Genomic DNA, 27,672 nt, shown 5'->3' on the forward strand with positions numbered 1-27,672 from the left:
GGACGGAACCTGACTGGCTCCCCAGGGGAGTCCACGTCCTGAACCTGAGAGTCACTGGCCCTGTGAAAATTTCGGGCTGAGTTGTTGGGCTGTAGCAGGTCACAGGCCCTCCCGCATCCCTCCTGCTCCCCCTTCTGGTTCAGAAACGGTTGTATTGCCAAGGACCCCTGCCTGCCTGGTGAGGGACTTAACTAACTGTTCCTTTGCCTCTAGGTGTGGTCATGTGACAGGTGAGGGACTGGCAGTTGATGACAGGAAGGCCATGTCCCCACCTTCCTGCCCGTCCCGGGGAGGGGCACCTAACGCGGCCCAGTTCCACCTGCGCCAAAGCCGTCCCATCACCGGCCTCCTCCGGGCCTCACCCTGACCTGTCACTGTGTCCTGTTTCGCCCCCACGGCATCTGTCACCTCACTTGTTGAGAGGCACCAGGGCTGCTCCCTCTGTGCACAGTCCGGTCCCCTCAGTGTGGATCCACTGGATCAAATAGGTGAAGTCCAGACATGGAGGGAATGTTTGCAGCTGGATCCAGTTTAGGATGACGTGGTGATGGAAGACTCAGGCGTCCCAGGCAAACCATGTTCTGGTCCCAAATTCCTTGCTCTGAGTATAAGTGTCGGGGAACGATCTGAATCCACTCAGAGCACAAGAATACTGGATAGTGAGTGACCCCCCAGCAACTCCTGAGGGTTTATTCCTGCTTCACAGCCGAGCGCAGGAAAGCCGAGGCCTGCCCCGTCCACGTCTGCTGACCTGTGGCCATCCTGCCGCCCCTCCAGGGAGAACTGGAGCTGATGGCCACAGCCACCATGAACCACGGCCCTTCAGATCCCAGCTGGCATTCAAAAAGGGGGAAGAAGTTCGTGAAGGACCCTGGGAAGGACTGTCTACGCTCACTTATGCTGGGACTCCAGATGGAAGATGAAACATTGCAAAGCGAACCACTGCCTGGGAAAATGCTCTCTTTACAATATAAATAATTCCGTAACCACGAGACTCAAAACAAGCCACCTGAGTAGGAAAAAACCACACGGGGGTCTGAGGTGGAGGTGAGAGTAGGTTTCCCAGGCCTGTGCTCTGCACTCCGACCACTGGGAGCTGTTTATGTCTGAGACTGAGCAGTGAGTGTTCAGAGAATGCAACTTTACTCAGAAACTCAAGGCACCGAATTTTTAGAAGCAAAGCTGATCCGACTGCACTTACACAAAATGTAGTCAAATTCCTAGAGCAGGTCATTCATAAGAAAGGGAAAAGGCAGACCACACGTTGACAACTCAGTGAGGAGCCTGGATACCTGAATGCCCTCCTGTGAATGTCCTGGTGAAACGGGAGTGCCTTGGCCCTGCCCAGTTGGCAGGATTCTAACTTGGTCGGGTGTTTCATCCCCAAACCCAGCCAGTCCCCCTAAAGCTTTCCATGTAATATACAGCAAACACACTGCATATTTTAAGTCACTTGGGAGACTACAAAGACATAATTTGCTCCTGCTTCTTTAAGACACTATATTTGGGGGAGCACCTGCTCAACCAAGACCAAGGATACAGAGGTTTGCCTGTGTGGTCCCCTCGACAAGGCCCCGAGGTGGGAACCTGGGGGACAGCCCGGCCGCCCAGACAGGTTGCTGTGCTTGTGGACACACCTCGAAAAGGGTGAGCTCAGGATTCCCAGTAGAAAGGAGCAGAAAAATAAGTTCTTAAATAAATTATTCTTTAAAAGTTTCAACATCCATATGCATTAAGAAAACCCAAATTCAGCCCTAACCAGTTTGGCTCAGCGGATAGAGCGTCTGCCTGCAGACTCAAGGGTCCCAGGTTCGGTTCAGGTCAAAGGCATGTACCTTGGTTGCAGGCACATCCCCAGTGGGGAGTGTGCAGGAGGCAGCTGGTCGATGTTTCTCTCTCATCGATGTTTCTAACTCTTTATCCCTCTCCCTTCCTCTCTGTAAAAAATCAATAAAAAGATATTTTTTAAAAAAGAAAACCCAAATTCAAAGCCCAATACATAAAAAAACATCACATTTAAGAAATGGGCTTTTCCTAAGTTTTTTACTACTATGCTCCTTTATATCTTACTGAAAATACGTATTTTTTAATTCATAGGAAATTTGCAACAATCAATTATATATTTTTGCCGCAAAGAAAGAGAAAATCTCAACCAAATTTTAACAAGTAGAAATTGCCCCAAACCCTATATACTCTCCTGTAGTGGAATAAAATTAAAAATTAATAAAAGGAAAATCAAATACAATATAAGCATTTGTAAATTATACAACATTCTTCAAAGCGGAAACTAAAACTTCCTTCATGGGCCCTTTTAAACTTAGTGAAAACGAGCACACTGTACAGTGATAGCTTTGCACTATGGCCAGTGCTGCAGCCAGAGCCAAATTCATAGCCTTAAAGGTTTTTACACCAGAGAGAATGAGAACTAATAAGTTTACATTCAAATTAAATATTTTATAAAACAAGAAAAAAAGAGGAAAGAATTAATGATAAAAGCAGGAATTCATTTGAAAGCAAAAACATCATAGGAAAATGTAAAAATAAGAACATCAGTTGGTACTTTGAAAAGACTAATTCAATGGAAAGATCTTTAATAGAACAAAACAAAACACAGGAAGATGGCGGCATATAGATAAACACCTATACTCACCGCCTCCCACAACCACATCAAAATTACAACTAAAATACAGAACAACCATCATCCAGAACCACTGGAAAGCTGGCTGAGTGGAAGTCCTACAACTAGAGAAGGGAAGAAAACAGCACACTGAGATTGGTAGGAGGCACAGAACTGGCTGGTCCGGCACCCACATGTGCCACTTTTTTAATTGGGCGGGAGATTGTCTCTGCAGAGGCCAGCCCAGAGGAGCAAAGGGTCCCAGCCCCACACCAGACCTCCAGCCCAGGGTCCCAGAGCTGGGAAGAGAAATCCCTACAGGCAGTAAGAACCATGGGCTAGAGAAACCAGTGCGGATTGGGGCTCAGTGACACAGAGGCTGCTGGAGACCCAGCTGTTCCTCTTAAAAGACCAGCACCACGAACTGAACTTATAAGGTCCTGCTTCCTCTGAGCTCCAGCACTAGCGCGAGTCTCTGGGGAACACAGACACGAGGAGGAACTGGATTGCCTGGCAGCAGGGCAGGAACTCGGGGGCGGCTTTCTCCCAGACAGAGGTTCTCTCAGGGATAATTTTTCTTATGCTGGGACCTCCCCAGTGTCAGTGTCAGACCATCCAGATTATAACTCTACACATCCATAAATGACACACTTAAGGGGCAGACTCAGTGAGTACCAAAGCCCCACTGAAGCAAGTCCTGCTCCATAAGGGTGTCTCCTTCGCAGCAGCTCTCCCACTGTACTGGCAGCTGGTCCTCACAGCCAATTGGCCTGGAGGTCAATTCCTCCCAGGGATACCAACAGCAATCAAGTCTCAACTACAAGATTGTGCTCACAGCCCACAAAGGAGTGCACCTAGAGCTCCCAGCTCACGTGAGTGGGGAAGCTGAGCCACTGGGCCCTATAGGACACCTACTACACAAGGCCACTCTACCAACTCAAGGAGACACAAAAGCTCTACCCAATACATAGAAACAAACACAGGAAGCAGCCAAAATGTGGAGACAGACATGTCACAAATGGAAGAAATGGAAGAAAGCCAACTACTGGATATAGAGCTCAAAACCACAGTTATAAGGTAGAATTCTACAGTTATTTCTGTAGAATCTTACAGAAACCTCCAAAAAAATGGAAAAGGACCAGTTAGAAATGAAGCAAACACTGACTGAAATAAAGAATAATATACAGGGATTCAACAGTAGAGGATTCTGAGAATCAAATCAATGATTTAAAATATGAAGAAGTGAAAAACACCCAACCAGAAGAACAAAAAGACAAAAGAATCCAAAAATATGAAGGTAATGTAAGGAGCCTCTGGGACAACTTCTTGCATTATGGGGGTGCCAGAAGGAGAAGAGAGAGCAAGATATTGAAAACCTATTTGAAGAAATAATGACAGAAACTTCCCCTACCTGGTGAAAGAAATAGACTTACAAGTCCAGGAACCGCAGGAAGTCCTAAATAAGAGGAACCCAAAGAGGACCACACCAAGACACATCATAATCAAAATGCCAAGGGCTAAAGACAAAGAGAGAATCTTAAAAGCAGCAAGAGAAAAGCAGTTAGTTACCTACAAGGGAATGCCCATAAGACTAGGTCCATAGCAAGGACCTACAACCAGGATTACTCTATCTAGCAAAGCTATCATTTAGAATTAAAGGTCAGATAAAGAGCTTCACAGACAAGCTAAAGAAGTTCATCACCACCAAACCAGTATTACATGAAATGTTGAAGGGTATTCTTTAAGAAGAGAAAGAAGAGCCTTAGCCAGTTTGGCTCAGTGAATAGAGCGTCAGCCTATGAACTGAAGGGTCCTAGGTTCGATTCCAGTCAAGGGCACATGCCCGAGTTGTGGGCTCATTCCCCAGTGGGTGCATGCAGGAGGCAGCCAATCAATGATTCTCTCTTATCATTGATGTTTCTATCTCTCCCTCTCCCTTCCTCTCTGAAATCAATTTAAAAAAACAAAGAAGAGGAAGAAGAAAAGGATAAATATGAACAACCAAATTGCAACAAATACATACCTATCAACAATTGAATCTAAAAATCAAAATAAACGAATAAGAAATCTAATGAACAGAATAAACTGATGAATAAAATAGAATCAGAGGCATGGAAATGGAACAGACGATTCTCAGAGGGAAGGGTGGTGGGGGGATGGGAAAAGATTAAACATCTTCTTTGCATATATGCATTACCTATGGACATAGACAATAGGGTGGTGAAGGCCTGAGGCTGGGTGGGAATCGGGTGAAGGGGGGTTATGGGGGGAGAAAAGAGGGACATCTGCAATAATTTCAACAATAAAGATTAAAAACAAACAACAACAACAAACAAAAAGAGAAACATGTAACACTAGGGACAATTTCAGAGGAGAAGGGGCCAGATGAGAATTATGATAGGAGTGGCCTCAGTGTCCCCCAATCTGTCTCCTGTTACAACAGTGTTTGGACAGAACAGACTCAGGACGCCCCTTCTTCCAGCCTCCAATCTCTTCTAGTCACCACTTTCGGAACCATCTTGAATATTCTCAGCCTGAGACCAGCCAACACCGTTTTTACCTGATTGCAGACCAACCATGAGCTCCCAGACTCGTCAGAATGATCCCACTGAGGTGGAGGCCCACCGCCTGGTCTGCGGGCACCTGCAGCCTCTGCACCTACCTGGCTCTGGGCTTGTTTCCACCTGGAGCCGCGGCTCTGGAGGGCGTGGCCACTTCCTCCGAGAGTTGGCCGAGGAGAGGCCAGGGCACTCAGCGTCTCTTGAAGATGCGAGCCCAGCGGGGCCGCTGCGCCCTCTTCCAGGACATGCAGAGGCCACCCCAGGTGAGGGGGTGACGCTCAGGGAAGCCGCGTGGCCCTGGAGAACCTGACCCGGCCCTGGTGGACCTGCAGCCCTGGGTTCTGCCCGCACAGACCCTCAGCTCCGTGACTCCCCAGAGAGCCCTCCCCGTGAGCAGGTGAAACTCATGGGGCAGATGGGCGGCACCGGGTCACCTCCTCGGGCTGCGGGCTCCGGGCTGGGCCTCTCCCTCCAACCACGAGGCAGCCTGTTAACCCCCCTGGGGCCCTCTCCCAAGCCTTGGCCCAAAGGGAAACAATAAAGCTATTTACAGCAAACAAACAAAAAAACAAAACAAAAAGAGAATTACAAATTAGGTATATTTCCTGCCAAAAGCTTTGCAAGCTTTAATAAAATGCAGAGTAACTCCAATAAAGGTCGGTTTCCTGATTAAAGACATACCTAGGGAAGAAACTGGGGGAGAAAATGCCAAAGAAATAGCACTAAAAAGGTGCCAGGCCCGCGTGGCTTTACAGCAGGTCTCTACCAGCCTCAGGGTCAGAGAGTTGCACTGCTGTTTAAACGGGGCAGGCTGTGGAGGATGGGAAGCCGCCCAATCGATGTGCTGAAGCCACTTTAGCCCTGATCTCGGCATCTGACATTCCAGCTGGACTCGGGTTACTGTGAGGAAGGGAGAGCCACCGTTAGACACACAGCAGCGTCCACAGGGAAGCCCCTCCAGCCTGATCTGCATGTGGTTCACTGCAGACCTTACCCCAGGGCCCCTGCTCCCCAGCCTTGGGGTTTAAACGCCCAGGCCACAGTCTGACCCATTGCTCCAGTCACTGAGGAGAGAGCTGGCAGCTGGGCCGGTGGGAGGACCTCGCCTGCACTGAGCTTGAAGCCACTCACGGAGGATGCTGCCTCTGACAGCTCCCCAACTCCCCCCTCAGACATGGAGCAGTCATCTGGGGGGCACGAGTTAGCCCTGCCCTATGCCTGGGCCCAGGCGCACCAAGAATGTGACTGACTGTATGTGTCCTGGCTGGCACAGAGCAGGTGCTTACCCAAGCTTGTTGAACAAGGATGAGCAGCAGCCTGGGAAGAACCAATGAGCTCACTGACCTGCGGTGATAGCTGTGCTGGCCGCTGTTTAGAAAAAGAGAGGTTCAGCCTGGCCACTGAGGCTCAGTGGTTGAGTGTCAACCTATGAACTAGAGGTCACGGTTCAATTCCCAGATAGGGCACATGCCTGGGTGCAGGCTCAATCCCCAGTAGGGGATGTGCAGGAGGCAGTGGATCAATGATTCTCTCTCATCATTGATGTTTCTCTCTCTGAGCCAAACCAGCTAGGGCTGTCCATGTTTTACAGGTGACAAAAGATTTTTGATGTTTCTATCTCTCTCTCCCTCTCCCTTCCTCTCTGAAATCAATCAAAATATATTAATAAAAAATCTCTCTATATAAAAGGCTAATATGCTAAGTGTCCGTCCAACCAGTCGCTATGATACATACTGATCACCAGGGGACAGACGCTCAATGCAGGAACCGCCATGACGCACACTGGCCATTTACAAAGAAACAGCACTGTGGACCTGGCACCGACAAAGCAACACTCAGCTTCCCCCAAGTGGACACAGGTCCCGCCACTATTCCAGAGCGACACCCCACCATATTGCAGCTGACACTGCCGAGACCCCATGGCACAAAATGTGGCCCACAGCCCAGCCCGGAAACGGTAGCTGTGGGTGCCAGGTAATGATGTCATGTAGCAACGCCGGCTTCCTCTCCCTAGTGACTAGCCTCCTTGGAGTTTCTTCAGCCCAGGAACACGACTTACTTTATAGCCAGGTGGAAACATTTTACACTTTAACCAAATGTCTGTGAAGCATTTTCTTGTGCCTCACCTCATTTGATCCTCACAGAAGGTAGATAGGAGACTCGGTAGAATCCTATTTTCTTTTCATTAGCCGGAAAATGGAGATTTAGAAAATTTAGAAACTTGACCCAACTGAAAAGAAGTAAGAAATGGTGGACTTTGAAAATGACTTCAGGTTTTCTCACTGTGCAAAATATAGTCAAACACTGCTGCAGTTAAATATTTTACCCTTTGTTCTCCCGGCATGATCTACAATTATAATCTGCTTCATGTTGATATTTACTGCTGTGTTGCTGACAATTAACTGAAAGAGAAGTTGGGGCACTTCACCGGGCTGGAAAAAGTTTAGCTAAATCAGAACGCAGGTCTAATTAATATATAAAAAGCTAGGTTGACTCATGCATGCGAGATACATATAGAGTTCTCACTGGCGCTAATCACACGTGTGTGTTTTGATCTGCCATTGTCAATCATGAATTTGGTTGACATTTCTATTATAGAGAAGGAGCAAACAGTGATATTAAAATATTTCTTCTAGTTAATTTCCTTTCGATGTGCACGAATCTGTGCACTGGGCCACTAGTAAATAAATAAAACATGGACAGTAATTCCCACCTAAAAGGATCCAAACACCAAGCACTGGGCTTGGCCCATAAAAGATGCTCGGTAAGTGGTGACCAATGTTATTCTCTTGAAATGTGAAACAAAGAGGCAAGTACGAAGAAAGCCACTTGGTCAACAGGTATTGCTCACTCACCACCATGCCGGTGACAAGGTGCCTGCTCCATGGCCCGTGAAATCACTTTAGGGAAAAAGACGACTAAAAACCAGAGTGAAAGGGCCTGAGAATGTCTGAACTGTGTTTGGAACACCCTAAAAACAAAGTTTCGCTTGATCTGACTCATTACTGCATCTGTGCTAGCGAGGGTGGTCTCTCTGCTGCCATTGAGAAAAAGGTAAAAGCATGAAACATATTTTCCTACAGAGCACATTCCTGCCAAAGTAAGTGATTTCATTGTCTAATGCTCTGGTCTTCCGGTGACCCACCAAGCCTGCCCCACCCAGAGGGCGGGTCGCAACAGGGAAACTCAGGATCCCAGATGGATCGATAGATTAAGATCAGGAAAAGGATCCAACGTGAGCGGACGAAAGGAGGTCTGATACTTCATGGTAAATACTTGGCCTGGGAAGAGACCGTGGCATGAACAAAGCCATCCTACATCACAGGCCTGTTCTGAGAAGAGCGCTTTAGCTTCTAAAATAATCTGATGGCATCATTGAGTTTCCTCCAATCAGAGAACGTTTGGTGTGACTTTCATATAAAAAAGCCAATTGTGCCCTATGATGGGATGAGCTCTGGCTTCATTCAGCTTCTAGCCCAGAGGGGTGAAACCGCATGGTGGCCCTTCTCTGCTGTGAACCCAACATTCCTTCTTATAACTCACATTTTTTATATTTTTACTTATAGCTTGTATTTTCATAATTAGCAATAGTTTAGTACTAGTTGGATCTGTTCAATATCTCCCATAGTAACCTGGTAAGGAATATATACAGACCCTAGCTGGTTTGGCTCAGTGGATAGAGCACTGGCCTGTGAATTGAGGGGTCCCAGGTTTGATTCTGGTCAAAGGCATGAACACCCAGTAGGGAGTGTTCAGGAGGCAGCTGATTGATGTTTCTCTCTCATTGATGTTTCTAACTCTATCCCTCTCCCTTCCTCTCTGTAAAAAAATTAATAAAATATATTTTTAAAAAGAAATGTATACATATACAACCTACCTACACTCATAATTTTTAATATATATATATTTTATTGATTTTTTACAGAGAGGACGGGAGAGGATAGAGTTAGAAACATTGATGAGAAAGAAACATCAATCAGCTGCTACTGGGGATGTGCCCACAACCAAGGTCCATGCCCTTGACCGGAATCAAACCTGGGACCCTTCAGTCCACAGGCTGACGCTCTATCCACTGAGCCAAACTGGTTAGGGCTACACTCATAATTTTTAAAAAATCAATATAATGCTTAGCTATAATCCATAGAGAAAATAAAGGTAATGTATTATAAGGTCATACGTTTGAAGGCGGGTAAACCAGTGGCATCAGGAGGGAATAACGCATTGCCTATCCCCACAGGTAGAATCACCATGACCATGAAGCCGCAAATGGCGCTGACTGGGGCGTGGGCTGAGTTGGGGACTCAGACAGCGGAAACGGGGGTGCTGTGGGATGATCTCACTTCCCCAAATGGTGCGTAACTCTTGGTAACGCTCCAGAAAAAAACAAAATACAGTCAAACCTCAATCCCCTGTTTGCACAGTCGCAGCGTTCCTGGAAAACCCACGTACATACAATTCCCAAGCGGCTTGGTGTTCACACAAAAGTGAACTGAGGCCTCGACCTGCACTGCTCAGTTCAGTGGCCACAAGCCGCTGGCCATTTGCAATGTGGCTGCTCTGGATGTTGTCAACTGGACTATTATTATTTTTAAAATTTATGTTAGGAAGTTATATAGTAGCCAGTAGTATGCATTTAAGGAGAGACTTTTTCCTTAATAACATTTGTTTTAAATATATATTTTTATTGATTTCAGAGAGGAAGCTAGAGGGAGAGAGAGAAAAACATCAATGATGAGAAAGAATCATTGATTGGCTGCCTCCTGCATGCCCCCTCCCAGGGATCGAGCCCACAACGCGGGCATGTGCCCTTGACCGGAATCAAACCTGGGACCCTTCAGTCCACAGGCCGACGCTCTATCCACTGAGCCAAACTGGCTAGGGCTGGACTGACAATTATTAAAAAAATAAGTAATAAATCTCATTAATAATGTTTATATTGATTATATGTTGAAATAATATTAGTATTTTGGATATACCAGATTAAATAAAATACATCACCTAAAGAATTTTACTTGTCTCTTTTTTACCTTCTCACTGTAGCTGCTAGAACATTTTAAATGTGATACGTGACTTGCACCCTTGGACCCAGCACGGACACGCAGGCTGAGTTTGGTGGGACTTTGGAAAGTCTCCTTGGGTGCGGGACCAGCCCTCACTCTGGAATTATCTGGCTCACAGCACAGTCTCTCAGACCCCTGGCCGTCACCACTGACTCCAGTCGTGGCGACAACCAAAACCACCTTCATCTCTCACCAAAACACCCTCCCGGGAGGGGCATGGCACCACCCTTCGGCCTGGTTGGCGCTCTCGCCTCCTTGCCCACCTCCCAGTCTTCGTGCCCGGCTCTGGGCCTCACACTCCGTGCTGCAGCAGCCTGAGCCCCGTGGGCACACCCTCACCTCCGAGTGCCCCATTCCCCTGTGACGACTGTTTACCAAGCTAATTCATCAGCTGCCCCATCAATCTCAATACATTTAAAAGGGTTCAGATCATACCAAGTACGTTCTCAGATCACAATGGAATTAAATTAGATCCAATAATTCAATGTAATTGAGCAATAGATCACTTTAGAGGGAAATGTATAATTTAAATGCAAACAATAGAAAAGCCAGTAAGTTCAAAACCAGTGATCTAACTAAGAAGCTAGGAAAAGAACAGCAATAAACAACAGAAAAAATAACAAAGCCCACAGTTGGTTCTTTGAAAAGACTAGAAAAATTGTTAAACTGGCAATACTAATGAAGAAGAAAATACAAATAACCAATATTAGACATGCATAAACTATCCACAGGTTCTTTAGATATTAAAAGGACAATAAGAAAATACTGAAATAATTTTGTACCAATAAATTCAACAACTTAGATGAACTGGAAAAATTCCTTGAAAGACACAAATTCTCCTAACTGACTCAAAAAGAAATGGAAAATTGGAATGGTCCTATATATATTAAATATAGGGTATCCCCCAAAATGTATATACACACTAAAAGGAAAAAAATCAAATGATCACTAAAAAAAAAAAAATGAAATTCAACATGTATTAATAATTTTTAAAAACTCTCACCAAACTAGGAAACTTCCTTAACTGGATAAAGGGCAACTATGGAAAACCTGTAGCTAATAACATGTTGACTGGTGAAAAACTCAATTCTTTCACCCTAAAACCAGGAACAAGGTCAGACTGTCTTGTACTGGAGGTCCTAGCCAATATATCCTATATAATAAAAGGGTAATATGCAAATTGACCCTAACAGCAGAGCGACTGGGAATCACTGGTCACTATGACACACACTGACCACCAGGGGGAAGACGCTCAATGCAGGAGCTGCCCCCTGGTGGTCAGTGCGCTTCCACAGGGGGAGCTCTGCTCAGCCACAAGCCAGGCTGACGGCTGCCAGCACAGCGGTGGTGGCGGGAGCCTCTCCTGCCTCCTCAGCAGTGCTAAGCATGTCCGATTGCAGCTTAGGCCTGCTCCCCACTGGCAAGTGGACATCCCCCAAGGGCTCCCGGGCTGCCTGAGGTATGTCTGACTGCCAGCTTAGGCCTAAGCCAGCAGGTGGACATCCCCTGAGGGGTCCAGACTGTGAGAGGGCACAGGCTGGGCTGACGGACCCTCTCCCCCGAGTGCACAAATTTTTCTGCACCGGGCCTCTAGTTAAATAATTATAAAGGCATCAGATTGGAGGGAAGAAGTACAATTGTCTCTATTTGCTGACACAATGATGTACATAGAAGCTTCTAAAGAATAAAAAAATACTACTAGAACTAATAACATTTATCAAGATTGCAGGATACAAAGTCAAAATACAAAAGTTATATTTCTGTGAGCCGGCAAAAACACTTGGAAATAAAGTTTAAAAAATAGCATTTTCAATAGCATCACAATACATAGACTATTGAGGCTACATCTGATGAAAAATATGAAAGCCCAAGTGAAAATGATAAAAAAATTGATGACATTTAAAATGATCTAAATACATGAAGAGAGATATCTTGTTCATAAATTACAAGAAGAGAGATATCTTGTTCATAAATTACAATAATCAACACTGTTGTTTATGCTTCCAAAAATGACCCAGAGCTTCCATGCTGCCCCCACGCCTTCTGCATTGTATTCGGAGAAGCAAAGCGCCTGAAGAGCCACAGTTACATTTGAAAAGGAGGAATGCTGGTGCCAGGTTGCTCTCGTTTGCTCCAGCCGCCAGTAAAAATACCGCATTCTATTGGACGAGGGCCCGCATGACGACCTCGGTTAACCCTAACTACCCCCTGAAAGGCCTGTTTCCTGATGCAGTCACATGGGGGTGAAGGCTGGATCTGGGGGGAAGACGATTCAGTCTATAACATGGATCTCACCCCTGGAGTCCGACCCAGCTGGTCTGGGGACCCTGGTCCTGCTGAGAACCCCCGAGCCAGGACAGGTCCCGCCTGTGTGAGCTGAAGTCACGCTGGAGTCACAGAGCCATCGGGGCCCTGCTAACGCCCACCGATGGATGGCACCGCTGGACACCCCGAGGGCCTGCCTGGTCCTGGGGTCAGTGCCACCTCAGGCCGGAGTGACGCTCACTAAACAGAAGCATTAGGCACTCTGCTCACCCCCCACCCAGCCAGGCTCTCCCCACCCTCTGCCCGCGGACACGCCGGCTGTGGGAGGCACAGCACAGACCCGGGCCCGTGTCAGCGTGAGGCTTATTCACTGTAAAGGCCCCGTGCGTTTGCCGTCTCTGTGGGTGTGCACCGACCCAGGGCGATTTCATGATGACCTTGCCACCTCCTGCTTCCTCCACAGCCACAGCCATGAGGTCACACAAGAACCACGGGCGTCCTAAACACGTAGGATGTGACCACAGGCAGCTTCCCCTTCGGTTGCTTCCTCAGGATGAGACTGTTTGGGGGTCAGTGAGGTGAAACTGGCAGGAGACACGGGGGAAGGTGTGTGTGTGTGTGTGTGTGTGTGTGTGTTCCAGCACCACTTTGTTTGAGCCCCGGCTCCCGGCCTGTGCTCTCCCTTCTTTTATGCTTGGCAAGCCCCTCCCTGGCCCCTTCCCTCCAAGCCTGGCTCTGTCTCCTCACATGAGCAGACTTGGGGCTGCTCCAACCCCCCCTCCCCAAACTGTCCACAGTGCAGCTCCAGCCCAGAGGAGGCCCGGGCAGGGAGGCAAGGAAGGAGGGAGACAGGGAGGGAGGGAGGCAAGGAAGGAGGGAGGGAGGGAGGGAGGGAGGGAGGCAGGAAGGGAGGGAGGGAGGCAAGGAAGGAGGGAGGTAGGGAGGCAGGGAGGGGCTGGGGAGCAGAGGGAAGGGCAGGCCACAGAGCACCAGGGCCAGCTCCCAGGCGAGAGTCCAGCCTCCCGCTGTCCCCCCACCCCCACCCCGCCCCGGCTGGGTCTGCGTGGCGCTGCCCGGTGGGAATGCCATATTAGGCGCTCTTGGCTCTCTGAAAGGGCTTGGTCCCAGGCTGGCAGAGCCGTGGGCTCCCGTCTGAGCAGCAGAGACTTGGAGGCAACCGTGGATTCCATTCTGCACACTTTCCACCCCTCCCGGGTGCTCCAGCGTCCTGCATGCGCCTGCTGCATCTCTGCGCCGCCCCCGGAGCCCGGTCCTTGGGACACCCAGTCCTTGGGGCACCCGGTCCTTGGGGCGCCTCGAAGTGTGGTGCGGGGAGAACTCCAGGACGCAGAGTTGGATGTCAGTTCAAACCAATCTAAACTCTTCGACTGCTTGAGGGAAGAATAAAGTAGAAACATGTAGGAAGCTATTCTTTGGCCTTGGAAGCGAGGACATGAACTGCTTCCTCCATTTATTTGTTGTAAATGAGGCTGCCAGGTGCTGCGGGAGGGAGTACACACAGCACAGGTGTCCGCAGGGTTCTCGCCTTTGACTCGGTCCAGGGTCAGCCCAGTCCATCGCTGAGCCCTGCCTGTGAGTCCACATGCCCGATACATACACTAGCAAGGCCCAGGAAGTGCCTGCTCTTTACTTTCTTCTTTTTAAAAAAAAGTTTTCAATGATTTTAGAGAGGGGAGGGAGGTGGAAACATCAATGATGAGAAAGAATCATTGATTGGCTGCCTCCTGCACACCCCACACTGGGGATCGAGCACGCAACCCGGGCATGTGCCCTGACCGGGAATGGAACCGTGACCTCCTGGTTCATAGGTCAATGCTCCACCATGAGCCACGCCGGCTGGGCATGTGCATGTGCTTTTTAAGTGCACATGGAACTTTTGCCGACACAGAACATACTGTGGGGCATAAAACAATTCTTAATAATTTTTAAAGGATTCAAATCATACAAAGTCTGTATTCTGACTCCTGGAATTAAAGTAGCAATCAATAACAGAAAGATAGCTAAAACCCCCTAAATATTTGGAAACTAAATAATGTACTTTTAAATAAGCTATGGGCCAAAGAGAAAATCAGAATTAAAAAAAAATTCTTGAATTAAATAAAAATGAAAACACAACATTATAGGCCCAGATGGGTTTAATAATGAATTGTACCAAACCTTTATGAAATAAATAGTACCAATTCTATACAAACTCTTTCAGAAAATCAAAGAAGAGGGAACCTTTTTTATTTTTCTTGCACAGGGACCACGCGAATCTTCTCTGTATTGTTTCAATTGTAGGACACGTGCTGCCCATGTGAGCACCAGGAGGGACCACTTCTGAACTCATTACCTGAGGCCAAAAGTCACCCTGTTTTTAAACCAGAGAAAGGCATTACAATAAAAGACAATGCAGACTAATACTCCTCAGGGCATAGATGCAGGCCTTCTAAGACAAACTAAAATAATGAATCCAACAATTCTATCTAATAAAGAGGGAATATGCTAATTGACCCTCACACCGTCGCAAATATGGTGGCCCCCACAGCCAATAAGGAGGGAATATGCTAATTGCCCCACAAGATGGCGGCACCCAGTCCCTTCAGCCCCCCAGCCGCCCAGGGATGCCCGAGGCGCAGGTAATCAGGGCTGGCCGAGGCTTGCGCTGCTGGCAGTGGCAGCAGCAGAGGTGTGATGGGGCATCACCTTCCCCCGATCGCCAGGTCGCCTCCCATCCCTGAGGGCACCCGGACTGTGAGAAGGGGCAGGCCAGGCAGAGGGACCCCCCTCCAGTGCATGAATTTTTATGCACTGGGCTTCTAGTAACACAAAAAGCATGGCCAAGTGGGGTTTATCCCAATGTAAGATGGATTTACTTGAAAATCAATGGCCATCATATAATTTACCATATTAACAGACTAAAAAGGGAAAACTATATGATCATCCAAACTGATGCAGAAACAGCTCTTGACAAATCCCACACTGATTTCTGATGTAAAAAAACTCTCAGCAAACTAGGAATATAAAAACTGGATCTGATAAAGGGCAGCTATGAAAAGCCCACAGCTACATCAGCCTAAGATGAGGACTACGGTAAGACTGACTGCTCTTACCCTTCTAGTCCACATTCCGCTTCATTCTATTGTATGCAGTTCAGTAACCTGAGACGCAAAGGTATCCAACTGGAAAGGAAGAATTGAAGCTGTCTTTATTCGTCAATGACATGATTATCTATGTAGAAAATTCTTCAGAATCTATTAAAAAAAAAGCTACTAGAACTAATAAGTTGGCTTAGCAGGGTGTAGGATATAAAATAAATATACAAATACTACTTGTTTTCCAATATTCTAGTTATAAATAATCAGAAATTGAAATTAATGACCAATTATTTGGCAGACCCACGGAGGTAGGTCTGTGGGGCCTGATCGGGTCCAGATTGCGGGCCCTGCAGGAGAAGGGGGGTGGCTGTGGAGGGTGGAAGCAAAGGCTCAGTGAGGAGGCCGAGGGAATAGCTGAAACTGCATCAGAAATGCCCCCACCGCCCCAGGCCAGTGCAGAGTCCAAGCCCCCACGCAGACAATATTCACCAGGCTCATCAGCGGCTTCCTGCGCCAGAGGTCGCCATGCCTCCCGTCGGCTGGTCTCAGGCCCAAGGCCCACGTGCTCACCGTCCCTCCTGGGGGCCTCCTACCCTACACGGTTCACCTGATGAAGGCAACCCAGGCCTTGCTCTCTCCTCCGGAAAGCTCTGTTCTGCTCTCACTGGGCCTGGGCCTCCAGGCCGTGCCCCTCACCTCCACAGGTGTCCCCCCATCTCCTCCACAGGTGTCCCCCCACTCTCCTCCACAGGTGTCCCCCCCACTCTCCTCCACAGGAGTCCCCCCACTCTCCTCCACAGGTGTCCCCCCACTCTCCTCCACAGGAGTCCCCCCCACTCTCCTCCACAGGTGTCCCCCCCACTCTCCTCCACAGGTGTCCCCCCATCTCCTCCACAGGTGTCCCCCCGACTCTCCTCCACAAGAGTCCCCCCACTCTCCTCCACAGGTGACCCCAACTCTCCTCCACAGGAGTCCCCCCCACTCTCCTCCACAGGTGACCCCCCATCTCCTCCACAGGTGACCCCCACTCTCCTCCACAGGAGTCCCCCCCCACTCTCCTCCACAGGTGACCCCCCCACTCTCCTCCACAGGTGACCCCCCATCTCCTCCACAGGTGACCCCCCGTCTCCTCCACAGGAGTCCCCCCACTCTCCTCCACAGGTGACCCCCCGTCTCCTCCACAGGAGTCCCCCCACTCTCCTCCACAGGAGTCCCCCCATCTCCTCCACAGGAGTCCCCCCCACTCTCCTCCACAGGTGTCCCCCCCCACGGCTTACACTCCACTGCTGCCTTCCCAGTCCTCCCCCACCCACCCCCTCACCCCTTTCCCAGCTCCGTTTTCCTCCCATTCCCACTGACACACCTACTTGACTATGCTGTTGACAGCAGTTCCTCCCCGCCCCCCCCGCCCCCCCATGGGAAGGTGAAGGCGCTAGGATGGGCCTCTCTCTGTGCCATGTACCTCCAGCCCCAGAACAGCGCCCCACATGCTGGGCGAGAGAAGCTGGCTGAGTGACCAGGGAACAGTGGGTGCGCTGGAGACAGCACTGTCAACTGGCCAGGCCTGCGGCCTTTCCCGGCACCAGGGCCCCTGGGAGGGGGGACAGGAGGGTGGGAGTGTGCGCTCAGCATCTCCCAAAGGCCCGGGGAGCAGGCTCTCTCTGGCCTGGAAGCTGGGGGAGGAGCCCGCTGCAGCCCGGCCCCTGGACCCGGAGCCCGTGGGCTGGGCAGCCGCCGGCGCCTGCAGCACAATGTGCGTCTGTTCTGCTGGCTCTGCGCGGCCGCTGGCTCGCTGGCCCGGTGGCACTTGAGGACACGGCTCGGAGCGGGTGGCCGGCTCCCTGGCACCGGGAGCGGGATCTAAATGAAGGCCTTTGGGTCACCGATCAACAGGGCTGAGCGGGCCGGGGGAGCCGGCAACCCGCCTTCCCAGGACCTGCTGACCAGCGAGGGAAGTCAGCACAGAACGGCCTTTATCCCTCCCAGGTGTTTGGAGACAATGACCCTCTGTGGTGGGCCTGGCAGGAAGGCCTCTCTCGGAAGTGCCTGCCGCGGCCCCAGGGCAGCAACGCACCCTGGGAGGCTCCGCAGGGAGGGCCCCCCACCCCGGGCATCCTCCCTGCAGGCAGGTCAGCAGCATGGCCTCTGGCGGGGTGGCCCTCATGCTGGTTTCTGGGGGGCACCGAGTCACACCTGCAGGATTTACCTGCACCCGCAGGCGGCCTGGTGCGAGGGGACCAGGTGCTGCGGGAGGGCTGGGCAGGACCCCCCATGGCCCGTTCCTGGCAGCGTGCCCTGCACCACAGTGTCTACTTCCCAGAAGGGCAGGGAAGGGCACCAGACCCGCAGGAGGGGGCCAGGCCGGAGGGGCAGAAGCACCACTGGCAGCGCGAGCAGGACCCCGGCCAGACAGCAGTGGAAGGCGCTCACTGGGCAGCGGTCACCTCAGAAGGGTCAGGGGTGAAACGAGAGGCCTCCCAGGCACCTTCAGTGCCCTCAGACCACAGGTGACCCCCCTCCTCAGGAGCGCTTCTCCTACAGACACTCCTGCCCCACAGACCCTGGGGGCGGGCGACGGTAGCATCGGTCCCTTTCCGTGGTGTCGACTCCCACCCTCGATCCCAGGTGGGACGAGGGCACAGACCCCCACAGCATTTCCACACACAGGGGCACACGTGGCACCTCAGTGACCCGAAGCAGACGGCAATGCACGGTAGCAGGAGGCACGGCTTTTGCGTTTTATAGAATTTCTTTCACTGATAGTGCACAGAATTCAATTTTCAACAGTTGGGCCGAACAGCCAGCTAACACAACTCCCGCAAGTGGAGTGACTGGCTCTTCTCCTGGGGCCAGGGGAGCCCACTCCAGCACCTAGGTCTCACCCGCGCCCAGGCCCAGGGCCAGACGGGTCCTGGCAGAGCGGATGGTCCCACCCGCCAGCGCCAGGCAACCCCAGGACAGCTCGCGCCACCCTCACCAGGCGCGGCCTTGGCGTTGGCTCGGGGTTTGGCAGCAGTAGCCGGTTTGGCATCAGGCCCAGATCCTTCACTCCCCCGAGCAGCTTCCTGAGCCACCGCCTGGCTGAGGGCTCTGCTTGGGGCTGCAGGGCCTGCACCCAGAGGAGGGAGGACTGTCCTGGGGGGCGTCTAGTTTCACAGGCAGGGCTGGTGTACAGGTCCAGCCTCGCCCAGGGACCGTGGTCACCACTGTGCCTCCTGGACCCCAGTGTCTCTTTTATTTCTTGTCTGTTTTTGTTTAGGTTTTTTTAAAAAAATATTTTTATTGATTGGAGAGAGAGAAACACCGATGAGAGAGAATCATTGATCAGCTGCCTCCTGCATGCCCCACACTGGGGATCTAGCCCACAACCTGGGCATGTGCCCTGACTGGGAATCGAACTGTGACCTCCTGGTTCCTAGGTTGACGCTCAACCACTGAGCCACACCGGCCGAGCTGCTTTTGTTTAGTTTTTATTGAAAACAATACGTACAAAAAAGTGCACGGGCTTTACATGTACGGCTCCACGACCTTTCCAACTCGTGGCAGCCAGCCAGCGCCCGGGCCACCTCCAGCCCCCTCCTCCGCAGCACCACCTGAGGCAACGCGGCAACGACCCTGACCGCCCACAGCGTCCTGGTCTTGAGGTTCACAGACATGGGCTTGCACGTTCTCCGGCTGCCTTGGCGCTCTCGTGTCTGCTGTGCACTGAGTATTCCACTGCAAGGATGGCGGCACCACTGCGGGCAGCACCTGGGCTGTTCTAGCTGGAGGCTGCTTGTAGCTGGAGGCTGTTTCTAGCTGGAGGCTGTTCCAGCTGGAGGCTGTTTGTAGCTGGAGGCTGTTCTAGCTGGAGGCTGCTCTAGCTGGAGGCTGTTCCAGCTGGAGGCTGTTTGTAGCTGGAGGCTGTTCTAGCTGGAGGCTGCTCCAGCTGGAGGCTGTTCCAGCTGGAGGCTGTTTGTAGCTGGAGGCTGTTCTAGCTGGAGGCTGCTCTAGCTGGAGGCTGTTCCAGCTGGAGGCTGTTTGTAGCTGGAGGCTGTTCTAGCTGGAGGCTGTTTGTAGCTGGAGGCTGTTTGTAGCTGGAGGCTGTTCTAGCTGGAGGCTGCTCCAGCTGGAGGCTGTTCCAGCTGGAGGCTGTTCTAGCTGGAGGCTGTTCCAGCTGGAGGCTGTTCTAGCTGGAGGCTGTTTCTAGCTGGAGGCTGTTTGTAGCTGGAGGCTGTTCTAGCTGGAGGTTGTTTGTAGCTGGAGGCTGTTCTAGCTGGAGGCTGCTCTAGCTGGAGGCTGTTTCTAGCTGGAGGCTGCTCTAGCTGGAGGCTGTTCCAGCTGGAGGCTGTTTGTAGCTGGAGGCTGTTCTAGCTGGAGGCTGTTTGTAGCTGGAGGCTGTTCCAGCTGGAGGCTGTTCTAGCTGGAGGCTGCTCCAGCTGGAGGCTGTTCCAGCTGGAGGCTGTTCTAGCTGGAGGCTGTTCCAGCTGGAGGCTGTTCTAGCTGGAGGCTGTTTCTAGCTGGAGGCTGTTTGTAGCTGGAGGCTGTTTGTAGCTGGAGGTTGTTTGTAGCTGGAGGCTGTTCTAGCTGGAGGTTGTTCCAGCTGGAGGCTGTTCTAGCTGGAGGCTGTTCCAGCTGGAGGCTGCTCTAGCTGGAGGCTGCTCTGGAAGAGGCCAGGGTGAAAGTACCTGCACTGCCGCCAGCGCGCCTGGCAGGTGTGCGCGTGGCCATGTCACAGGTACCGCAGTGCCAGCTTTAGTAAACGCTCTTGCCTCGGTCACGCCCACCCCACTGCCGCCAGCAGCGTCTGACAGCTCAGCTGCTCCACAGGCCGACACTTGGCACTGGCCGCCTTTTCTTATTCCCGCCTCCCTGGTGGGCAGCGGGTGGCGTCTCGTTGTGGTTTTCACTTCCATTTCCCTCCTGATGGGCACTGTGTAGAGCTGGCTATCAAAATGCCAAGGAACCTGTGACTCTTTGTGACGTGCCTATTCAGAATGTTTGCTCATTTCCACATGCATTACCTTTCTTACAGAGGTTTCTGGGGCTGCTTCTGGAATCCTCTGCCAGACTTCTCCCACTTCGTGGCGTGACTTTTCACGCACGCACGCACAGTAACTGGACTTAGAGCTCTGAATGGTAATGACGTTCCGTTTACTGATGTTTCTCCTGGTGAGTGGTGCTTTTTGCATCCTAAGCATCTCTGCCCACGCTGACCCAGGACTGCGTCCCATAGGACTTCGTAACTTTGCTCTCCTAGCTGTGACACGACCCATTTGGAGTCCATGTTTACGTATACAGTGAGGTCAAAGCTCATTTTTTCCCATTTGTATATCCCAAGCTATTATTCTTAATGAAGTTAGAAATGTCTTTTCCGATTATTGATGGTTGTCTCCTCAGGACTTTGTAGTTCACTAGTGCTATTTAGTTTCTGCTGAATAGCATTTAGGTTTTGTTTTCTTCCTTTTCTGCCACTTTTAAGGGGGGAATTGGAAGAGACGGTACAACTGGGAGGCGATGATGGAGTAACTAAGAACAGTCCTCATCCCACCTGGAGAGCTGGGTGCCTGCGCCTCCTCCTCGAGGCCCTCGAGCACCACCCCGGAGCCAACCTCACAGCTCTGGTCCAAACCCACACGGACCAGACCAGACCGGCAAGCCGCCCACAAAAGCCACAGAGGCAAGTCAACTCGTGGAGGTTTCAGGAACGAACTGTTACTTTCCACAATGACTGAGGTGACTGGTTTCTTCTTGCTCTTTCCTCCAGCGTGGGCTACCCTGAGCTCCGCTTTTGATCTCCAGCCAGATCACCAGGGCGCCTGACTCTCTCTGTGCTACTCAGCCCGCCCCCCAACAATTGCTGGCTCCCTTACCAAGGGCGTCCCTGCCAGGAACTAGGCAAACTGTGAGAGTGCTATCATCTCCCTCCCTCCCTGGCTGCTTCTTCAAAGGCCCTTCTCGCCACCTGAAGTTACATTTGCTGATTGCCTATTGGACGGGAAGACAAGCCCCCCGGGGTCCTTGCCCCTGGTCACCGCTGTATCAGAATGGCTCACCCAGGGCACGTGGAGGTACTCTGTGTACGTTTTCACTGGTTTCCAGGCTCTGCCCACCACTCTGGGCAAAGCACTGGAGGCAGATGGCAACATGATGGACATCCCTCTTAATAGACCGAGTCAGGGGGCATTACATGCGACTGGTGGTCAATTCAGTTTGTAGTTACCCGATATAATAAAAGGCTAATATGCAAATTGTCCCTATGGGTGGGAGTTTAACTGACAGGGAGTTACATGTGTGCTGACCACCAGGGGGCAGCACAGAACATGGCGGCTTTAGTGACAGGGCAGGCAGCCAAGGGAAGGGAGGCCCAGCCCGCAGCCCCTAGGAACCCTACCCGTGCACAAATTTCGTGCACTGGGCCTCTAGTTCTTTCAATAAAGTTTTATTAAAGTTTAATACAGTTTAAACCACCTAAACGCGCTTCCCATTTCTCTTGTGCGGGTGACATTGGAGATGCTGTAGGTCCTGGTTCTGACCAGCCCAGCTCGTCCGCTTCTGTGTGCTTCTCATCAGCCTCCCAGCAAGCATCTTCTGTGGATGAAAGAATTTCCATCCTTGTTACTGTTTTTCCCACCTGCTTCCTTTAACCCACTTCTCCAGGAGGATCTAAAAAACTACCTAAAATAGGTTCATTGCTCCAGTTTTGTGCTGCGTTATCACGACCCACCTGCCTCCACTATACATGCTATGAACTACCTTAAAAATGCAGGAACGTTTTGCATTGCTCGGCAAGCTTTTAGTTTTACTTTGGGTTACCCACTATTTGTAGCACAGTGTAAGCTGTTTGGCAGGGAAAAGAATCTAAACTCTTAGGAATAGTTATTGCTTTAAGTTAAACATTATTTTGAAGAAAAGGCTATCAGATGAAAAACATAACTGATTTTCTTCAATCATCTCTTAGTGTCAGCGTACATGGGTCCTTGCAGAGGGAAGCCCTGCCAATCAGCCTTCGCAGTCGACAAATCCACAGGCCTCAAGAAGAAACTGGTGCTGAGGCGTGCACTTCCTGTCTGTGTGAACTTCCCATTCATAAACTTAAATAGCCAATCTCGTAAACCTTTATTTGGGCACAAAGCAATGTTTGGATCCAGACTCTAAAATGCCCTAAGACCTTGGTTAGGCCCCTCAGACAAACATGGCTCTCTCCTGACGAGGTCACTTTTAAAAATGTGAGCATAACAGCCTGGCCAGTGGCTCTGTAGTGGAGTGTTGACCCAGGAACCAAGAGGTCCCCAGTTTGATTCCTGACCAGGGCACATGCACGGATGTGGGCTCAATCCCCAAGGTGGGGAGTGCAGCAGTCGGCACATTGATGTTTCTCTCTATCCCTCTCCCTTCCTCTCTAAAATAAATAAAAACATATTCTAAAATGTCAGCATAACACAGGTGTCTTGAGGTTTCAAGTAGAATGCTTCTCTAGCATTGGTGAGAAAGAACTACACACACACCAGTGGACTGCATTTTAAAATGCTCTTTTATTTGACACTCACAAGATGTGTAAGGCATGTTCACAAGTCAGATGTACAAGGCCCGTCTCTCATTTCCCAGCTGCTTTCTTTCCACGGTACCTGCTGCTACAAACTGGTCCCTATGTACCTTCCTGCCGACAGGTCTCAGGCATTAGGAACATGCAGACAAGGTGGTAGGACAATCTGCTTCAAAATAGGGAATAAGCATCTATAGACTGTCACTGAGACATCAAAACTCACGGAGCAAGGCAGAGGAGGGCGACAGACCAGCTCATGAACTTGGGATTGTGAGCTTCCAGGGGCACAAAAAACACACAGAAAAAATATATTGCTCCTTCCTGTTTGAAAGAAATGGAATGCGTCCAGAATTCGTGTTTCTACGTTTACTACTGTCTACATGTCACTAAGGAGAACTAATTTTAACTGTTCCTACTGTAGTTAGTACAGGATGCATGCATTACTTCACACAAACACGGAGCGAGGTAGCAGGGACACCTTAGGGTTGCCAGTTACACAAGAGTCTGTGTTCAGTGGTGGTTCCGGGAAGGGGATGGTGCTGCCTGCTCCCCCCAGTGCCTGCTGTGAGCGACAGACACCTGGCACCTGTGTCTAACCAGGAAGCAGGAAGATGCCACAGGAGAAGGTGAGGAGCCACAAAGCCAGCGCCACCTGGGGGGTGGGATGATGAGCGCGGAGCCTCGATTTCAGGGGTAAAGAGGCTGATACAAGAAAGTGGTTTATAATCAATTTTCAAAACTCAGATTATATCTTTACAAGATGACAAATAAACACTTTAGAAATCTGCTTGTGGGAAATGAAATAATTAACAATCAAAATCACACGATGTTTCACATGAGGAGATTCTAATCTTTTGGTCTAACTCAGCCAAAATTTTAACATTAACTACATATGATTAAAGTGTGGTTTGCTTAAGCCCATTTTTAAATGCAGAATCTTTGAGGAAGCATGTTGGCGTGTTTTCAGGAACACTGACTCCTGTAAGGATTGGACAGGCCACGCACTCGAGGGCGGCTCTGGGGTGTCATGCAGAGCCGTGGTCCCAGCGGCAGCCCAGTGTGTGAGAATGTGGTCACGCCAATTCCATCAGCCCCAGGGGGCTGTTACCCAAGTGGTTAATCAGAGCAGGGAATTACTATCAACTACATTAAAGATTTCCACTTATTAGCACTGTGACACAGTGCAAAGAATCTTCAAATGTCTGCCTTTTATATCAAAGTTGTATAATGTTATTCTTCCAATTCAACCAACCGCTAAATTCCCTTGGGTGGGCCTGACTACCTGGGGCAGCAGGCGACCTCTTCCGGAAGGTGCGGCTACTCTCCTGACGGGAGGTCACGGCCGAGGCAGGCTGGGCAGGTGCTCTGGCCTTTCAGACACTGCTTGAAGCACTGGAGGGAGAAAAGGAAGTCAGCAGTGCAGGGGCAGAGCACTCTGTGCTGCCCTCAGCAGGCAGCGCGAACTTCACTGCCAGGGAGGGGCCTGGAGCCCAGAGCTCAGGGCCGCTGTAGCTGCTCAGGTTGGGAGCGTGGCCCAAGCCCGAGGAAACGCCACTGCAGAACCTGCCCCGTGAACTCTGGGCCTCCCCCACCCCAGCTCCAGTCTTGGCGCTTCAGCGGCCCTGACCTCTAGAGCTGGCATGTTCATGTCCCTTGGACTCACTCATCCAATCCCTCACCCCCGCCTCACCCCCCGTCTGCCTGGCCCTGCACACCCAGCAGCTGGGTGTGTGACAGGTCTGAGATCCAGGTGTGACGACCTGCCCCCCCCCCCCCCCCCCACCATGGGGCAGGACGGGCGCCAGACTGCAAGTCTCCCGACTCCCCCAGTGAGAACCCTGCCTTTACCCCCTCCTCAGGTTCCTAAGCCCACGTGGCAGAGCCCTGAACTCTTCTAAAACCCAACGCTCAGTGCACCCCAAACACCAGAACAGTTACCCCCAAATCCCAGGAGGGTACAAGTCAGAATCGGCCAGGACTGGGCACAGGGCCCAGTCAGGTTGAGTGTTTCTCCTCTGAAATGCTGCCCCTGCCTCACGCTCTGCACTAAACTGACAAGCGTGAGTCTGGTTCCACGTGCAAGAAACCGCCTGTCGGGGAGCTGGGCCTGCGCGCAATGTCCGCCCCTGCCTGGCCGATGGAGCCGTGTGCCCGGCTCGGAGTGAGGGGTGGACAGGCAGCTCAGGGCCCACAGCCGGGCCCCAGGGGCCTGTCCCCTCCCACAGCACCAGCCTGGAAGCGGACAGTGATGCTACACAGGAACGGGAAGTGCCCTGGAAACACGGGACGTATGGACACCCAGAGAAAAAACCCGTTTGTTTCCAAAATACTTCATAGTCTGGATGCATGCTCTGAGGGTGGCCAGGAAACGCTTACCCCCTTGTGAAACTTGTGCCCACAGCTCAGCGCACGCACATTTTTGGATCTGAACACCTCATGGCATATTTCACAGGAATGTGCACCCAGTGTCTGTGGAAACAAATGTGGCCAAATAATAAATCACTAAATTCCTTTTACTACATAAACTTCCTACAAGTATCTTCAAATACTTCTGCCACTAAATTGGCAAATGATTCCCATTGATAGCTAAGCAAACTGATAAAACAACTTGTTTTTATTTTAAAAAAATTATTTACTGCCCTGCCAGCGTGGCTCAGTGGTTAAGCGTTGACCTGTGAACCAGGAGGTCACAGTTCGATTACTGGTTGGGGCACATGCCCGGGTTGTGGGCTAAATCCCCAGTGTGGGGCCTACAGGAGGCAGTCGATCTATGATTCTCTCTCATCATTGATGTTTCCATCTCTCTCACCCTCTCCCTTCTCTATGAAATCAATAAAAATATATTTTAAAATATTTATTTATTTATTCTCATTTTTTAAAAATTAAATTTATTGCCAAAACCGGTTTGGCTCAGTGGATAGAGCGTCGGCCTGCGGACTGAAAGGTCCCGGGTTCGATTCCGGTCAAGGGCATGTAACTGGGTTGCGGGCATATCCCCAGTAGGGGATGTGCAGGAGGCAGCTGATCGATGTTTCTCTCTCATCGATGTTTCTAACTCTATCTCTCTCCCTTCCTCTCTGTAAAAAATCAATAAAATATGTTTAAAAAAAAAAATTTATTGGGGTGACATTGGTAAACATGAACATATAAATTTCAGGTGTGGGTAAAACAACTTATTTTTAAATAGCATTTCTTAGGAAAAAACATAAATGTATAAAAGAAAAGTATACTTTTAAAATTCTAATTTTCTCAGAGAAAAAAATGTTTTATATGATTAATGGATTTCCTGGTAAGTTTGGAACCAGCTGAATATTACAAATTAATCCTGCATCTAATTTTCTAACAGCTGGCGACAGTAACGTAAATTACGACACCTCTACACTAGGGACTACTGTGTGGCCGAGTAAATCTTAATGAAGTCCATAATCCCTGATGTAAAAGCTGGTCACAACAGGCCTCTGAGTAGAAGCAGGCATAGAACAGTAAGCCTCATATGACCATCAACTCATTTAAAACAGCAACAACAACAGAGAATGTATGTACAGAGATGCCTAGAAAAGAGTCTGCGAAGATGTGAAATGGTAACAGTGGCTCCTTCTGGTTAAGAGAGATTTAATTTTTCTCTGCTATTTTCTGAAGTTTCTATGAATGTGGATTAATTGTGTAAATAAAAACGAAAACAGACAGCTCACTCGGCATATCCGTGCCATCAAAAAAGCAGAGAGACAGCACCTGCTATTCACGGACGGTCTACAGGACAAGGAATTAGGTCTAGAAATAAGAGAAATGGGGCTAAACCACTGATCCCATGGCTTAACAATGCTCTCCTAAAAAACAAGAAAACAGCGTCGCACATGCAACACTCACAGGGGCGTCTTCTGTCCTCTGGCCCCGGGCTTTGGGCGATGGTCCAGCAATCACGGAGGGCGGGCCCTGGGCGGTCCCCATCCCCGAGGCAGTGGAGCTGGGCTCGGACAGCGGCCTGCCCTGCCCTGGACGGGGCTGCAGAGATAATGCGGGTGGGCAAGAAAGTTTGTACCCATAAGCTCGCCCCCCTTGTCGTCAGGAACCTGCTCACCACCTCTGGTTGGAGCCTGTTTTGTTCCTACAAGTCCCACATCTACACCCAGGAGGACACAGGGGCCTTTTGCTGTATCTGGACGGACACTGACCTTTTGGCTTTGCTGTTCCTCCAGAATGTGTGCTGTCACCCTCTGGACAATTTCATCAATGCTCAGTCCTGACAGCGAGGTCTTGCTTTTGTTTCGCACTTTTCTAATAAAACCAGCAAGCTCGGTGCTGAAGGAGGAAGTGGGGAGAAATGACAGCAGAACGTCAAAGCTTTCTACTGCTGAGAAGTATTATGTGCAAAAAAGTATTATGTGCCAATATCAACCCAGCAGCCAAGAGAAACAAATACACACAAACAAAAGGAACAGGCAGACACTAGCAGCTGTACATAAAATAGCAGGATCACTCCTTCCAAGTGGAATGAGACTCCAGCATGGTGTCTAAATACTCACTGCAATAGAGTGTCACACAGCAG

General features: G+C 50.3%; 1 protein-coding gene and 1 pseudogene across 6 annotated transcripts in view; both read right to left on the minus strand.

Annotated features, from left to right (window-relative positions):
• Window positions 1-14,730: 14,730 nt before the first annotated feature.
• On the minus strand, window positions 14,731-14,828 carry LOC139004614 (U6 spliceosomal RNA; annotated as a pseudogene).
• Window positions 14,829-22,052: 7,224 nt separating this feature from the next.
• TTC3 (tetratricopeptide repeat domain 3) overlaps window positions 22,053-27,672 on the minus strand; it is a 104,115-nt gene continuing 98,495 nt past the window's right edge. For 4 of the 6 annotated variants that reach the window (XM_070407209.1, XM_070407210.1, XM_070407208.1 and 1 more), the window contains 4 exons: window positions 27,299-27,425; window positions 26,994-27,128; window positions 25,503-25,595; window positions 23,097-24,518 (listed from right to left, as the gene is read on the minus strand). In XM_070407209.1, coding sequence (XP_070263310.1) covers window positions 24,444-24,518; window positions 25,503-25,595; window positions 26,994-27,128; window positions 27,299-27,425 — 430 coding nt within the window. In that variant the 3' untranslated portion in view covers window positions 23,097-24,443. Of the gene's footprint in view, window positions 22,172-23,096; window positions 24,519-25,502; window positions 25,596-26,993; window positions 27,129-27,298; window positions 27,426-27,672 lie in introns of those variants that run through there. The other 2 variants (XM_070407207.1, XM_070407206.1) reach the window with 2 other exon arrangements.

Source organism: Myotis yumanensis, unplaced genomic scaffold, assembly GCF_028538775.1.
Source record: "Myotis yumanensis isolate MYYU_CA2020_CCGP unplaced genomic scaffold, mMyoYum1.0.hap1 SCAF_2, whole genome shotgun sequence".
NCBI classification, from domain to species: domain Eukaryota; kingdom Metazoa; phylum Chordata; class Mammalia; order Chiroptera; family Vespertilionidae; genus Myotis; species Myotis yumanensis.